Source organism: Crassostrea angulata, chromosome 1 (assembly GCF_025612915.1).
Source record: "Crassostrea angulata isolate pt1a10 chromosome 1, ASM2561291v2, whole genome shotgun sequence".
In the NCBI taxonomy this organism is placed as follows: Eukaryota; Metazoa; Mollusca; class Bivalvia; order Ostreida; family Ostreidae; genus Magallana; species Magallana angulata.
Window position 1 is genome coordinate 11539791 of NC_069111.1, and position 17167 is coordinate 11556957.

At 35.0% G+C, this 17167-nt stretch overlaps 2 protein-coding genes across 2 annotated transcripts; one reads left to right on the forward strand and one right to left on the reverse strand.

Annotated features, from left to right (window-relative positions):
- Positions 1-1320: 1320 nt before the first annotated feature.
- Positions 1321-17154, forward strand: LOC128192907 (mdm2-binding protein-like). The gene is made up of 19 exons (XM_052865962.1): positions 1321-1432; positions 1552-1664; positions 2043-2125; positions 2264-2325; positions 3254-3302; positions 3913-4129; positions 4293-4385; positions 4492-4577; positions 4782-4848; positions 5278-5401; positions 5535-5858; positions 6057-6185; positions 6309-6476; positions 13030-13124; positions 13453-13553; positions 15414-15743; positions 16031-16193; positions 16432-16545; positions 16799-17154. The coding sequence occupies exons 1-19, from the start codon at positions 1330-1332 to the stop codon at positions 16898-16900; spliced, it is 2523 nt and encodes an 840-aa protein (XP_052721922.1). The 5' UTR covers positions 1321-1329; the 3' UTR covers positions 16901-17154.
- On the reverse strand, positions 9444-11309 carry LOC128192921 (uncharacterized). The gene is made up of 2 exons (XM_052865999.1): positions 11194-11309; positions 9444-10864 (listed from the first exon to the last, which is right to left on the reverse strand). The coding sequence occupies exons 1-2, from the start codon at positions 11212-11214 to the stop codon at positions 9473-9475; spliced, it is 1413 nt and encodes a 470-aa protein (XP_052721959.1). The 5' UTR covers positions 11215-11309; the 3' UTR covers positions 9444-9472.
- Positions 17155-17167: the final 13 nt, after the last annotated feature.

A 17167-nucleotide genomic window follows, 5' to 3' on the forward strand; every position in this document is an offset into this window, starting at 1 on the left:
CAAATTGTCTAGTGGTTGGAACAAAACATTTCTCCTTTGAACAGTTAAGCAGATGTCAGAGGTTATAGTTGCTGTGACATGCATGCTATATACATTGCACAGATAATAAACACACATCCATAATACACTGAAACCCACACGCTTACTTACTTATCCCCTCAGTGTGTCGGAGGACGCATGAGGCCACTGAAGCCCACATGCATGCATGGCATCTAAAAGTGAATAGCAAATACTGTAGCAAATATCGCAGCCATTATTATGCATCATATCAACCCTGCACCTCCATCCCGCCCTGTCCATACCTTGAATTTGATGCAGGTTTTTGCAATCAGAATATCGAAAGAAAGACAGCCCCCTTTTCCTTTCTATCCTTTACTTAAGCATGAATCTTTTTACAATGTATTTACATATGCTTTGTAGAAATGTATATCTTTAATCCAACTGTAGTTCCCCCTCCCCTCTCTGAATAAAATCCTTTTGCTGAAAAAGTTGAAATCCTTAAAATATCACAATAGAACGGTTTAGGAGGTTTGTAGTCACTATTTTATTTCTTTTCTTTTTAATGGGAGGGGGGGGGGGTTCATATCAGTTTAGGTCTGCCCCACCCCCCGCCCTTAAAAAATGGATACGATCTGCATGATTGGAATGAAATGCTGTGTACAACAATTTCGTAACTAGGCGACCTTCTCAAGAAAGATTTGCACTAAATACCGCATTAATTGAAATGGAAAAAAAAAAATTAATCTCGGAGCTGCATGGAGAGTAAATAAGTACATGTATAAATGAGAGTTATAAAACACTTAATGTGAATGTATGAAACATATGTAAAACAAGGTATATATTATGTATTGCAAAAGTTCCATTCTATTTAAATCATTAAAGATGAACTATACACAGTGAATAGTAAACTATTGACCCCCCCCCCCCCCCTTTCAGAACTACGGGGTACTTGACTCTCCTCTTGATAGAAAAAATTCAGTTTAAAGGCAGGCATAAGAAACATAGGATAGGCCTATTCGATTTTGGGGAAATTTCTATTTTCACAGATTAAGATAGGGTTAACTGTACCTCGGGGGTCAGTCTGACGAGGGCGTGGTTTTAATCAGACTTACTCGGGGGTCTACTGAAATCAAGGGTGGTGACCCTCAAGCAACCATGAGTTGACCAAAAAATACTTTTTGTTACTATATATTTGTTAATTTCTTTATAATTGTTTGTTTAAGGTTTTTTTTTTATTTATCTCAATTAATTGCAAACGATACGTACATGTACCGTAAGATAATGCATGCCCGAATATAACAAAAACTGGCTAGCTTTGAATGATTAGGCATGTTTATCGGCCTTTACAAGCTCTTTAGAAATGAAGGTAGAAACCGCGGGAAGAATAAAATGCAGAAAAGAAAAGGGCATTTTATTTTTGTCTTCAGCGAAGGTAAATCACATTTTTCTAATGATAAGGATAACAAATGAGCTTGATTTGGAATAATGATTGATTTTATCACAGTGTACGTATTTGTTTGGATCATAAGTTCTATTTTGGTATAATTGTAGAAACTTTGCTGAAGCGTCAAGCACAGAAAGTCTTTGATGAAATTAAATTTGGAGAGGATGAAAAAGCACAGACTAACACGTTTGTTTTACCAGTACTCTTAGCAGAGGATAAGGTACGTGTAGATATCTTTGTATTGTTTTGCGACACATTTAATAAACCATTTGTCATTCGCATGAGGAACAGATGACCAGAGGCCAAATTATGTGTATCATCTATCCATCATGTGAATGGCAAATAGTTTCATCGTATATTGTACTCTAAGTCTAAGATTAAACTTAAAGAATAAAGAATGACATTGAATAATATTTACAGCTAGGTTACTTGTGTCAGAGACATATAAACGTCCCTGCTTGTGTATGTCAGTGTTATTATGGCCCTATGCTATATCCTTCATTTATTTTTATGGAGGGTTTGCATTGAAAAGCTACTGCATGTAAAATGTATAAGAATATTATGTTAATGGTTATATCCAGTGCCTTAAACGTTTCAGATTAGCTACAAGTCGAGTTCAACATGGATAGATGTAAATGATAATTTGATGAATGAATTAGATCAGATACAGAATGTCACAAGGTGCGTATCTCATGACCAATTTTTTTTTTGTCTGTGTTTTGGGTTATTCCTGATATGTTGAAGAAAGCCCTTTTATGCAAGATTTCAAAATGTCTGATATGATGCACACTTGTATTTTACTTTTGTAATTATTTCCAGTGATGGAAACGACAGTGCTTCTGAAAGATTACACGAGGCTATGGATTCTCTTCCTTTTACGGGTATGAAGTTTAAAGTGTGATATTTAAACAATGAATTGTTTTTTGGTGATTCATGCCGGTTATAAAGGTAGCAACATTGCAGAAAAAATGTGGGTTGTGTATTTTTTCTGCAATGTTGCTACCTTTATAAACCACATGAATGATCAAAGAAGCTTTTATTGTTTATATTACAACTTTCTTTTAACAATTAATGGAATAATCATGAAAAGTAACTAAATTATTGTTATTTAACATCAGTATGTTAGATAAAAGAAATAGCCAAATCGTTTTCTATGGGACCTTGAGTCTGACATCATTTCCTAGGTGTTAGAAGGTTTCAACCGATTGATTAACTGGTTAGCATTGGGTCATTATCATATAGATTTCAGTCTTGTCAGTTTCTATATAGCTGTGAATTACAGTTAATGTCCGTAAGAAATAGCTGGGATCACATTTAGTTGAAGTAAATATATATTTACACTATACATGTAAGAAAATTGTAAAATTATTACTAATGTGATGTAGGGACTTCATTGATAGAGTGATTAACTGATTTTTAGGTGGTCGTTACCCTTGCAACATTGTGACTCACAATTTGAGTGTTATTTTGTAAGAATATATGGGACTATGGGTTGGTGTAATGTTCCTATAACTAATTGGATAATGCATCAATAGTATAACTTGGGGATCTCAGGTTGACGATGTCTAAGACTCAGCTTTTGCACAGATATTCTCATGTATATATACAGTCTTAACCAAACTACAAATATCATGATTTATGAATTTTAACGTATGGATTTAAAAATGAAAGTAAGCCAGTGAAGTTTTATTATTGGTTGCTCACCACTTTGTTTTACAACAGCTATAGCTAATGATTATAGAAATTAAAAATGAGAACTACTCCTTTACAAAGGATCAAACCACTCATATAAAATATTAACTCTTGTAGGTAATGTTATTGATGTCTACATCGAGTTCAGTGTCTTGGATTCTCTAAGGTAGGGTATTCTGTAATTGCATGTACATGTATAGTGTGTCATCATTTCAACTTATGAATATTATTCTCGTATAATCACAGCAAGTTTTTTTTTTTTTTTCAAAAGTACATTTATTTACAAAAACTAAAAAATACTTTGCTTTCCATACACAGATGCTTTCTTTACAATTTAAGAAATATGATAAAGTTGTAGGCCAGCTTTGTGAAGTATGAAGTACAGTTGATCCATAGTGTCCTTATGCATCCAATCATCGTCATAAACCCACTGCCAGTCTCGCATACGCTTACTGTAAGCGTATGCCAGTCTGGCCGTGTGTTTCCAACGATGGCATCCAATATGTACCATTATCTTTCTATCTGGTTTTCCTGACTTGTTAATGTTATATAATGGATATCATATTACATGTAAATTGCAATGAGAGCATGTGTATTGTATCTATCCTAGTGTTAATCAAAATTTTCCTGTTTATTATCAATCATTTATCAGCATCAAAGTTTACTTTGTGTATGTATATTCTTGTATGACCATGCATTAATAAAAAGATGTTTTCATGATTTATTCCTTATAATGTTGCATGTATAAATACAGAGATAGTACACATTTTTTGTAGGTCAGAAAATTCTTTACAGCTCTTTGGGGCTCTGAGGAGACTAAAAGATTGGCATAATGCTGTGATAAACTTTGTTCTCTCCGATGGTTGTGACTGTTCGGATGAGGCTAAAGCTGTTGAGAGGTTACTAAATTCGTCTTGTCAGATGGAACATTTATCTCCAGGGGAGGCAACTGCTGTTGTTTGGAGAGGAAAATTGTCCATCATTGATAAAACGGTATACTATTCAAGTTAAAAGTTACCGATTGTTCAAAAAAGTGAACTCTAAATTAGACAATGATAGGTTGCCTGATAATGTAATTGTACAAGTAGATTATTTATCTTTTATGTTGACCTTCTTTGAATACATGTAGTACTAAGCAATCTGGTTTATTTTCTAGATAAATAGAGGATTTATTTTGCCTGGTTTTTCAATATCTCAAAGTCTTTCTAGTAGACAAACAGAGAGGATTTCTTTTATGTGGAAAGACAAGGTTGGTGACACTTTTGTCAGTTTGTGACTTTGTATCTAGATTATTTCTGTGTTAAATTGTTTTTAGATTTTCATTGGATAACTTCAAATCTTTTCTCATTTCTAAGATACTTGGTCGAATGCTTGAAGTCCTGGATGAAGTTTATGTGCCCTCGATTCCTCTCTTCTACTTTACTGGCTGTGAGCTTCAGCTGTATCCTCACATTTTATTACAGCCAAAGAGATGCTTGGCATTTGTAATGGTTAAGTTAGGGTTGAGTAAGGTTTGGTCATCGATGTACACTGTACAATTGTACTTTGGATTTGAATTTAAGTGAAGTACATGATTAGGAAGAATAAGTATAAAATAATGCACTCAACAAATTCTTTGATGAAGTCCTCCTTAACTTCATGTTAGTTTTTTATATGACAAACACCCACAGTCAGAAGCCATTATGGATTTGATTTCAAGCATGGATCAACAGGTACATGTATGCCTGTTTTTGAGTATATGAGTGAAGTATATCCACATACACATTTTACAAGGGGAAATTCAAAATATTTTTTAGAATTTTAGTATTACACCTTATTTCAGAACTGAACAGGATAGCTAAGAAATAGTTTTTGATCAGTTAAAAGATGACAGATATATATTCAAATCAATTTTTAACAGTGTAGTGACATTAAGATAGAAACCAACTTTGTTTAGCTTACCTCAGTATTGGAAACATTAACATTTAGATACCCGTACCAACATGTGAGCTTTTAATTAGCAGAACTTACACATTTTATTAATATTTTTGACCTGTGTGTGTGCCTTCATTCTTTAAACTGCATGTACATTCTTTTTAACATGAAAACAGAGTGGTTATCTGTGCCGATTGGCATGTACATTCTTTTTAACATGAAAACAGAGTGGTTATCTATGCCGATTGGCTTGTTATCATGATGAAAAGGACATTCCCTCGACAGGGGAAAAATATCTCAACACCTCATCATGGAAAGAGAGCATCCTAAATGATATCACCTTTGTGCAAGGTACAGGTCCTTTTTAGTAAATTAATTAACTGATCCATAAATTCTTTGAATTCAAAACCAAAAGGTTATAGAAGCTATTTTAAATATATTGTAATTGTAATACTTATGCATGCAAAATATGATCAATTTACAGAGCCGGAAGAGGAGCTGTTACTGCCATATGATTTCATCTTTTTCCTTCTGACTAGAAGTTCAGATCCTGACACAAATCCTTCCAAGTTCTGTTTGCATGTGATGAAATCAGCCTCAGATATCAGTGGTCACCTTACAAAACACCTGCTGATGAAATCCATTCTACGTCCAAACACCCCAAGTCCAAAGACATCACCAGGCTCTAATAACATGTTCGGTCAGAAGTCCGCAGAGGATCTGTTGAGGGGTCTCCCAGTCCTCAATGACCGAGTCCTGGCAGTTGTCAGTGACTTACTGCAGGAAGAACAGCGGGCTCATCTTATAGGTATTTTGGAACACTGGTTGATTCTTTGTTTTAAAGTTGTCAGGTTGTTTAAAAAAAAAAACTGGTTTCTGTTCAAAATATTTCATATAATGATTTTTGGTGTCTATATTATGTTCTAAATGAAATAATTTTAGTGTGGCATAAACTATTATATAGCAAATTATAGTAGGTCTAACCATCAATTTTCTTCTTTTGTAGAGGATAATCCATTGATTTCAAAAAATCTAGAATCCATTAATTCAACATTGGCAGAAATTCAAGAGAGAGTTCTTGGAGAAGTTAAGAGTTACCTTCCAAAGTATTGCGAAACTTTAGCCAGTGAATCAGGTACAAGTACAAAACGTATATTATTTTCAAAAATGATGCAAATGCTTATTAGATTTTGTTTGGTTCATGTTATTTCTTGACTGTATCAGACAATGATGATTGAGTGTTAATTCAATGTGACAGATTTACAGTCGGGGATTTCTGACTCTTGCCCTGATGAACTGCTGATGGACTCCTCAGAGTGGCCTGAGAAGAAGTATCTCCTGTACCAGGAGAGCCAGAGAAAGTCCATCTCACGCCTCAGGTCCACGGACAGCCTGGTGCTCTCCTCACCCCTACAGCAACAGGAGGGTCGGTAATCTTCTGAAAGTTTTAATATGAATGTTTGATAATCAAGCTGTAAAACGTTTCCAAGAGATACATGTACTCACCATTAAAAGGACCTGGTTCACTTCCCTTAAAAATTGGCCCTCTTTCAAATTATCTAATTTTTTTACAATATCGACTCAAGAACGTGTAGAATAAGAATTTATCAAAATAAATTTAGTCAGACATTTAGTCACCCCACACAAGGTTGTTGAACATAGCATGGTTACGCTATCGTTACGTCGAATATTTGCAACGTCATGACGTCACATATCTTTAAGACCTGGGCAATTTAAGTAGGTGGAATGTTATATTAATCCATACTTAATTTGAAATAGATTCATTTTGTTTCCAAATTAACAGTTCACAGTTTAATTTTTTTATTTCAATAATTTAAATTTTAAAGACTTATCAGTCAAACTTCACAAAATTCTTGATATATATCAATGAGTTTAAGTACTTTTATTTCAAATAAGCCCAAAGCAAGATCAGATAGACAATATATTTACATGCCTTTATGTTTTTTTGAACATGCTCAAAAGAAAAACCAGTACCTATGCCAAAAAGCATTTTAAAGTTTAATTTATATGCTGTATACAGTCTTTTTTTCAATGCGATACATGAGCCAAATAAATATGAAATTCGTACCTCTGGTCAAGATATGAGGTTTGATAGACAAATGGACAAACAGTCGGTCTACATGTATATGTTGCTCTGAAGTCAACAATGTAATATAACAAAATAATCCATGAAATCTAAAAGTGAATATCCTTTAAATATTTCAATACAAAGTGCGGAATGAAAATGAAAGGCTAGGCCCTATGAAGTGTTTAATTTTCTCAGCGCATGTAACATATCCAATGTACCTTTAAAGGTACAATTCTGAGTAAACTGGCACATACAAAATGTGTGATCATGGTGATAGCAAAGATAAATTAAACATACTTCATCTCCCCAAAAACATATTCAATAAAGATGATCAAATCATTTGTAATTTCTAACCAATTGTAAAATAATTTAATTAACATACATACAAAAAAGCTGTCTTGTTGAATTTTAAAAAGTCTAAATAAATTCATATTATTCGATTTCTTCACTGTCTAGCAAAACTACTATGAGGAAACAACCTTGGGGGATGAAATAATTATTTTATGCATAAAACTGAGGATTAAACAAATACAATAAACTGTACAAAGAAAGTTTATACTACTACAATTTTTTTCTCTGTAACACACACAACATTAATTGAAAAAAAAATCATACCTCCATGAAAAATGACAATAACAAACTGTCAGAATGTTAACAAAATTAATTTGGTAATTAAACAGTTTACTTTCAAGAGTAATACCATAATTAGTGCAATTCCAATTTAAATACATGTACTGGGTAACTACATCAGATATTTTGAGTACATGAATTACACAAAAAAAATTAATTGACATTGATTAAACTTATAGCATATCTATACATATGGTTGGCCAATTTCCGCCTTTGACATAAAACCACCCTAGCTAATTTACTTGAAAAAAAAAACTGTTGTTTACATCTGGGGCAGATTATTTCTGCATGCATCCAACATTAAACTCACACAAAAGTTTTCATGTAAATCCGCTTCCCTAAATGAATTAAGGTTAATATTAATTCAGTCTACTTAAACAAAATAGACTGCAGAATATTATAACAATAACTGAATAGATCATAATAAAAATTGAGGCAATTGGCAATGCAGGTAGCATGTATATACATGTATGGTACACATTTATATCTATGAAGAACAGGCAGTCTATTGTTCATTCAAGCACTCTGAGGAATCGTCCTCTGATTCTGATTCATCAATTGCATCTGGAATAACAGCTGCATCATCAATGAACTTGCTCCAGTCCCTTACAGATCTTAAGGACTCCATGTCACATCCTAAACCAATATACCATAAAACTGCGGCAATGTGGGCACACATACCCACTACTCTTGCCCCAGCACGACATCTACAATACCATCCAATCACGCTTCCCTCATCATATCGTATCCAAAGAAGGTAAGACTTTGAGGAAATATGCCGGCTCCTAATCCTGACTCTTATCAAGGACGGGTCTTCTTTATGAACCATGATATCACATCCATTCCCAAAGTGTTCCTCTGCGTAACTACTAGCAAGCTTCACTTGATATGTGCCACAGGTCAACTCTCGAAGTTGATCTTCATCAAGACGAGGAAAATCCTGAAGCTCGTCAGGGTGTTTCCAGATCGCTGAGCGGGTATCCAGTTTCCTTTCTTCTACTTCCTCTTTTAGTTGATTGATTTGTCTGGACAGGTACTGCATCTTAGCTGCTACAAGAGAGTCTTCCTCAGTGCAACCTAAAGATAATTCATGAAATGTAATATACATGTACATGTAACAAAAAACTAAGAGACCCAAGTATCTAACAGCGTGGGTCCTAACAGACACTGAGTATAGCATACTCTACAATTGATACACACAGTTAAAGATGAAACAAAATAAACTGATAGGTGATATATGTTTATACCCAAAACCAAGTAGAATCGGATGATCAGGGATAAACAAAATACTGTAATACACTCATATTTATTCACTAGCATCATGTACACTTAACAATATTATACTTGTTAAATATAAAGAAGTTCCATTATTCATGCCTATCATTTTCAAAGCATATATACATACCAGTTGACAAAGGTGGAAAGTACTTGTTTGATATTCCACACACAATCTTGATGAAGTCACTAATGAATGGCACTTGGGACGAAGGAAGGACACGGTCAAAAAACTTCCATCTCTTTATCCTCGCATTAGCAGATTCTACCACCCAGCGTATCTGTAACATAAATAATAAAAGAGATCAACTCTATGTGAATATACTAATATATAGCAACTCTCTCTTTCTCTCTCTCTTGCTCTGTCTCTCCTCTCTCTCTCTCTCTCTCTCTCTCTCTCTCTCTCTCTCTCTCCTGATTCTTTCTTATTAAATTAGAATAATGCTGTATATAGCATACCTTACCTTGGTCACTAAACGGCTTGTATTTGCATCTGCTGTTGACATTTGCTTTTCACCTTTCTTCATAAATGCAGGCATGGCAGATACTAATCCAAGGTCTTCAAGTAGTGTCAAGGAATCCCGAAAGCCTCTGTCTACAACAAACACATCTCTCTCTTCGATCCACTTCAACACATCTTCTTTGTTAGTCTTCATGATGTGGCTCAAGATTGCAGCATCATTGTTCTTCGCTACATATGGTCCAAGAACAGAGAGGTAATAGCCACTAGTTGTTACAACAATCATTGGCTTCACCAATGGACGACCCTTATGCATGCTATATGATTTCCTTTGAAAGGCAAAGTTCATACTTTTTTGTATATAAATGTATGTGCCGTCTAAAACAAGAATGGCTTGGGTGCCAGTACCACCAAAAAGAGACTCTGCTAATGGCCTGGTATGCTTATTTATAACATCCTCTCTGGAGATGTGCTGAAACCCAACATTGTTTGGTACAAATGTCTCCATCAGTGTTCTCCTCACTACCGAGATTGCGCGACGAATGCTTGACTTTGAAACATTTAATAGTGTTGACAGCATTTCATTGGACAGACCACATCTCATCTTAAGAAGAAAAATTCCAAGGCTGGTTCTAACACTGCGAGTGGATGTGTTCTTTACCTTTCCATCTACAGCTGATAGCAGATCATCAAAGGAGACTTTATTTATTCCAGTGAGGTTGACATACTCTTGGTCACTCAATGCATTTGGATCATCAAAGTCTATTCTTTTCCCTCCATTTAGCAGAGCAATCTCCCTTAGATACATAAGCATATCAACAATAGATGTCCTGTTAAGTGTAGATGTTTCTGAAAATGAAGAAATTTTTTCTAGTGCCTCTTCAGTGAATCTTCCATTGGGAAGATGACGTGTGCAGCATCTTGAACCTGGCGGAATCAATACTCCTTGTTGTAAAAAAACAGAGTGACGTTCATTTGATGACACCACAACCAACTTTGGCCCAGGTTTTCTGCAGATGAAGCAGCTGGAATGACTGGAAGATGTGGAGGGCACTGTCAGGGTTACTGATGGAGGACTGTGAATGGCAGCATTCCTAGCATTAATTTGCTTCCTCTCTGGAGGAGAGAAGGGAGCTGTGTCTCTTAACTCATGCTCCAAGTTTTGTTGTCCACTTTTCCTCCGCTTAAGATGAGAATGTACCTTCACTCGACACAAACTACACAACACCTCATCCTCAGACACATCGCCTACAGTCCACTTCTGGAGAACTAGTCGTTGTGCAGCTGTCACAGTACGTCGATCTCTCTGGTTTGTTCGTTTCTTACAGCAAACACAAGGATATTCTCTTTTCCTCATATGCTATTAAATAAAATAAGCAGTAAATTAATTAATTTGTGCACCACTATAATAAGCAAGTTTACCAACGTCTGTTGACAAATATGTAAGCAGATGTACTAATAATTATATAATGCATTAATTATAATTAATGATACATTGTAAATATTGGCAAGATTGTATATAACCAATGGGCCACAGCAACTCAGTTGGTCATGCAATTTAATTGGCTTGCTGTATTTTTGATACTTTTTCTTCTTATATTCTTATATTTTTTGTCTTCAATAATGGCCTAATTACCCTTTAGATTTTTTTTTTTTTTACAAAAAATAATTATATTAATAATATCCTACCTTAAAGAGTTCTTTTCCCATGCCTAGGTGAAACTATTGTACTCTAATTGTTGTGGCAGTCATATCTTTCTTAGGCCATGGTCATGTATTGAATAAACTTGAATCTACAATACCCAATATTGCCCTTTATAATTCATTATAATAATTATATAATGAACCAAATAAACAGTTTATTAGTTTTTTTTTCCTTTTTTTTTTTTGATCATTGTCAAACTTTCCTTTCATCGCCTTACCTACCAGGGGCCAAGATAAAAGCAAATTTAGATATATTTTTTGAAGTGTCTCATACATTAACATTATGTACATTCACATGTTAAAATGCTCACACAATTAATGTACATGACTCAATATGGGACATCATAGACAATACAATATTAAAACTTCATAATATTTTGTCTTTTCATTCGTTAATACATATAGCTATTAAAAAAATCATTTGTATCAAGTGTTCTAACAGCTACGAACCGGTATACACACGTACAGATATGACATAATATCTTTAGCAAATATATCCAGATATAATTCTAGTTTTAACAGTTTAAAGCTGTAAAATAACTTGTAACCTTAAAAACAAATTATCTATTGGACCATAAACATGAGTATATTTTTCATCACATACCCTATTTTATAAAGTTGGCTACCTAAATTCAATACGCCAAGTAAATCTATTTATAGTAACAGGTACTTTCCAATTGTTTATAGGGAAACACACGGTGCATGTGTGAAATGCGCTATATACCTCTTATAATGAACAAATTATAAAAAATATGACCAAACGTCCATTGATAAACTGTGATCAAGTCCACAAATTCACAACTGACGACGAAAATTGTCCATTATTGTTATAGGCGCATAGGCCTACCCTAAACTGCTACTGGCGTACCAGTACTGTACGAGTGCATATCGATATACATGTACATCTGTAACCTTCAAATTGACCATTAAAAATGCATGTATATGTAAACATACTGAATAAAATGTTCTATTTAATGAGTGTATTAATTTCACAATGTAGGTGGATTACTAAATACTAGTGAAATCGCTTACATAGTGTTACAGTACCAGGAGACGATTTTAATTGTGTGCATTTTGTGTTCAAGTCGTCTCTACATGCAAATGAAGAAGAGGGACAGGTTTAGTTCTTTTTTTTCATGGCAGTTTGACACTGTACAATTCTATGGATTTAAACTTACCTATAAACAAAAGTGGCAGTCTTGGATTTCTCCAAATTAAACTCGGATACCTCGATCATTCGTCTGCGTTTGTCACTACGGTGACGTCACACTGTTTACACAGCGAAAGGGAAAGAACTCAAAAATTTGGTTTTTTTTTTTTAGAAATTAACATAGTGCGCAGAATTTTACCATCGTGATTTTCGGCATGGAAGTCGCTCCTATAGAGTTTTATTTTTTGGCAAAGTAAGAACTTGGTAAATCAATGCGCACACAGTAAAATGCTGAATTATACTGCCGATTTTACCAATTTTTTCCGGAAATTGTAATTCCGCCGGAGAATTTCACGTAAAAAAATCACCTTCGAGGCAATAGCGGCAAAATTTTATTCTATATTTAAATAATACATATATTAAACATATATTTACGGTACAATTTATTTTTCAAGAGTGCAGTTAATTTTTTGGTAAATTTGAGGGCGTAATATCACATCAACTGAATCAAGTTCTTTATCTGGGCTAATGTTAGTGGATTATCAATTTTTTTCAAAGGTTTATGGGGACATGATATCAATATATACTTTTATGATAATAAAATAATGTAACAGCGACTTAAAATCTGTCCTTGTTTTCCATTGATTGATATAACCATTTTTCATTTATAGAGACTCCACCCACCCTAGACATCAAGCACTGTCTGACATTGTTCCAATCAGATGGCACTGCTGTGACTGATGGCCTCTCACCCGTCAGGAAAAAGGTAAGCTTCGTATATATTATATTTACATCTACTGTACAGTAAAACATGGCTACAGCTAACACACTGAAAATTGAATTCATGCTTATGGCAAAAATAGTTTCAATACCCTAATCCTAAATTTGTAGTATTAACTTATTGGATATAATGAGTTTCAGTTATCATGACTCAAAATTGCTCATCATGGCACTTTGCAGTTACCAAGTTTTAATGATCATGCATTGCGTAGTACATTTCTCACTAATTCCCAGCGGAACCTTACCTGGTTTTACATTAGTACATGTACTTGATTTGTTTTTAACTCTCTTATATCTTCTCATTTTATCAACAGAACACCAGTCGGTCTCAAGGTAAACTGTTGAGGGGCGTGTCACCAGGTGTAACAGGGCTTCAGTGGCCGGACTCGCTAGATCAGAGGGCCCCAGACATGTAGTGAGTGTCAATCAGTGACTTCTTCCTCGGGACATTGAACTTCTTCTGCATCATCAGTGTCTTTGTTGAAATATTGGAAACCCTTGGTTGAAAACGTTTCGCTCCTCTCTTCATCCCCAGGTGATGGAGAAAGGAATGAAATGTATTCAGTCAATGGTTTATGACAATATACTTCTTGAAATACCAAAAATTCATTGAACAATATCATTCCTTGGAAATTTATGGTCTTCAATGGTATAAAATTCTTTGCTAAATTCTCTGCTGCGAGAAATTGAGCTATAGCAAATAACAAACACACCACAAAATGGATTGAGATTAATCCCCAACAAATGCATGTATTCTTGCTTTAACTGTATTCTGTTATCTTTTCACTGCTCTATAAATGTCTAGCTGTTAAATACCAAATTAAAACAAGAGGCCAATTGGCCTTAACGGTCACCTGAGTAGCATATATCCCATACACAAACTTGTCATGAAGTCTCATATATGCATCTAATTAATTAGGTTTCATACTGGAGTAGAAAAATTATAAATTTGTAATGCGACCACATTTAATTCAAAAAGATCTGTGAAACCTATAATTCTGGTGAAAAACTAAAAGATCTGGTCTACAAAATAAAGAATTCAGTTTTCCTTTCAGGTGTGTGGGAGTAAAGACGATAATTTTTTAACGTTATATGCATTAACATCTATACATCCATTTTGGCCCTGCCCTAGAGTCAAAACCCATACCCCAGGGGACATGAAAATTAAAATTTCAGTAGAGGACTTCCTGGTAAACATAATTATTAGTCGTTTTTTTTTTATACAGATGTGTGAGAATAGAGAAAAAGATTTTTAAACATTATATGCATTAACAGTATATATTGCCCCCCCCCCCCCCACCTCATGTCCTGATTCCCTGACCCAGAGGCCATGAATTTCACAATTTAGGTAAAGGAGATTGTGGATATCATAACCATGTATTCAGTTTTTTGCCCACATATGTGGGAGTAGAGAAGAAGATTTTTTAAGATTTAAAACATTTTTACTATATGGCCATATTGGCCCCACCCTAGGGCCTGAACCCCTGACCCAGGGGTCATGAATTTCACAATTTAAGTAGAGGGCTTCATGGACATCATAATCATGCTTTTAGTTTTTAACAAATATATATGGGAGTAGAGAAAAAGATTTTTTAAGATTTAAAACATTTTTACTATATGGCCATATTGGCCCCACCTTAGAGCCTGAACCCCTGACCCAGGGGTCATGAATTTCAAAATTTAGGTAGAGGGCTTCATGGACATCATAACCATGCTTTTAGTTTTTAACAAATATTTATGGGAGTAGAGAAGAAGATTTTCTAAGATTTAATACATTTTTACTATATGGCCATATTGGCCCCACCCTAGAGCCAGAACCCCTGACCCAGGGGCCATGAATTTCACAATTTTGGTAGAGGGCCTCATGGACATCACAACCATGACACCAGTTTTTTCCTCACATGCCTGGGAGTAGAGAAAAAGATTTTTGAAAATTTGGCTTTTTTTGCATATTTGGCCCTGCCCGTGGTACCCCAGGGGTGGTAGAGCCATACATTTCACAATTTAGATTCTTCTTACCATAGAGGTGCTTCACACCAAAAATGGTAACGATTGGCCAGGTAGTTTTCAAGAAGAAGTTAAAAATGTAAAATTGTTAACGCACGACGCACAACGCACGACGACGGATGAAGACCAATTGCAATAGGTCACCTGAGTGACTCAGGTGACCTTAAAAAATGATAATATACATGTAACATAAAGATAGTAGAAAATATCTACCGTAATAGATGTCGGCAGAAGTTCAGTGGATCAATAACTATTTATTATGATACAGTTATAACAAGGACAAAAGGACAGAGAAGACCCAGGACCAGTGCAGCCAGCTCTGTGATCGCTATGTTACCAAGGAGACTTACAGCTCCTACTCATCTCCTGTGTTTGTGGTTAATAAAAACCCCAAAGAACTCGCCAAATATGTGGAGGAATTGCTGCCCAAAACTCTCCGCAGATCCCCCAGGAAAGCAGTCAGGAGGACAAATAAAGGGCTCCAGATCCAGACAGTGGGGGTGAGGTCGTCTCCAAGGAAACGAGCCAACAAGATGGCAGAAGGTCAAATAGTAACACAGCAGCCCCCCACTAAAAAGGTCAACAAGCAATTCTCCGGGTAATTTATCTGCCTGTCATCAAAGATAGGATAAAAATATTGAAACAAAGAGTAACTGGTTGATGCAGAGGAAAGATTTCGAGTACTAGAAACTAGTGTTTTTTGCTATATATAAGATAGTTGTGCCTTTAGGTTCTAGACTAAATGAGTAACTAGTTGCTGGAATCTGGAAAATTTATTAAAGAATTTTGAATTTGATCACATTGGTTACACAATTGAGAATATTGGAGATGATAAATTCCATATGCATGTGTAGTGTAACACTGTAGTATGTACGTTTGTATCAGGGTTGTGGCCAGTGACTCTCAGAGAAGACAGTCATTGTCATCTATAGAGGTCAAGAAGCTGCAACAGGCTGACAGTGTCCGCCGTAAATCTCTAACAGCAGTACAGACCACGGGGTCAGACAAGGCGGAGCGACGTGAGTCTCGGTCAGAGAGACACAAAAGGGTATGTACAAATATACAAACTAATTATACATGTTTGTATATAAGTCTGTGCAAAACCTCAGTGTTATGTGTTCAATAAAAAAGCTTGATGTATTTAAAGGCAGCATCATCAATTCTAAAATTTGGTTAGTTTTTGAAACAGCTGAATTGTTTAAAAAAAAAAAGTTGATTAATAATTGATACTTAATAATACAAGAATGGACCATGCAGCATTTGATCTATGAATCTTCTTTTGGCAGAAATTGGAGGAGATTGTGACTGATGTGATACAGAGACATGGCGTGAGCCCTGAAGATCCAATCTACAAGTCCTGTATACAGAAGCTCTTCAAGGTCACCAAAATCTTTGTCATGGTAAGATTGATGACCTTGACCTTGTATTGTTCTGTAGGACAGGGTGATTTGATACGAAATCTTTAAATGCATTGTATGTCGTGTTCTCTACTTTCAAGTAGGTTTTCTGTTCTTTAGTATGTTTTCCATTTTCAATGTAACTTTCCTATTCCATTGTTAATTTACATACAGCTACATTGCAAAATCTTATCCATTACACAATTACATATTCTACAATGATGAAATTTGTGTTAATAACATTGTTTTGTTACAGGATCTGCCAAATTCTCAAAATCTAAGGTCAGAAATGAGAAACATTGCCGAGGGCCAAGTCAAACAAGTGGTGGATTTAGAGAAACGGAAACAGATGAAGTGAAAGTAAAAGAAGAATCTGAGTGATTCTCTTAACAAGTGTCAAATATCAATGGAGAACTTCTTATAAACTGTCAAAGGCTTCCTTCTGGTGCAGAAAGACTTGAGTTGTGACAAAGTATACTAGAGTGCATAAGTGAAAAAATATGTTTGTTGAATTAATGAAAAAAATATGATCAGTGAATGTCTTATCTGATGTTATGTAAAAAGCTGCCTTTAAATTCTTGCTACTATGAAATTAAAGTGTACTGAATCTCATCTTTCTGATTCA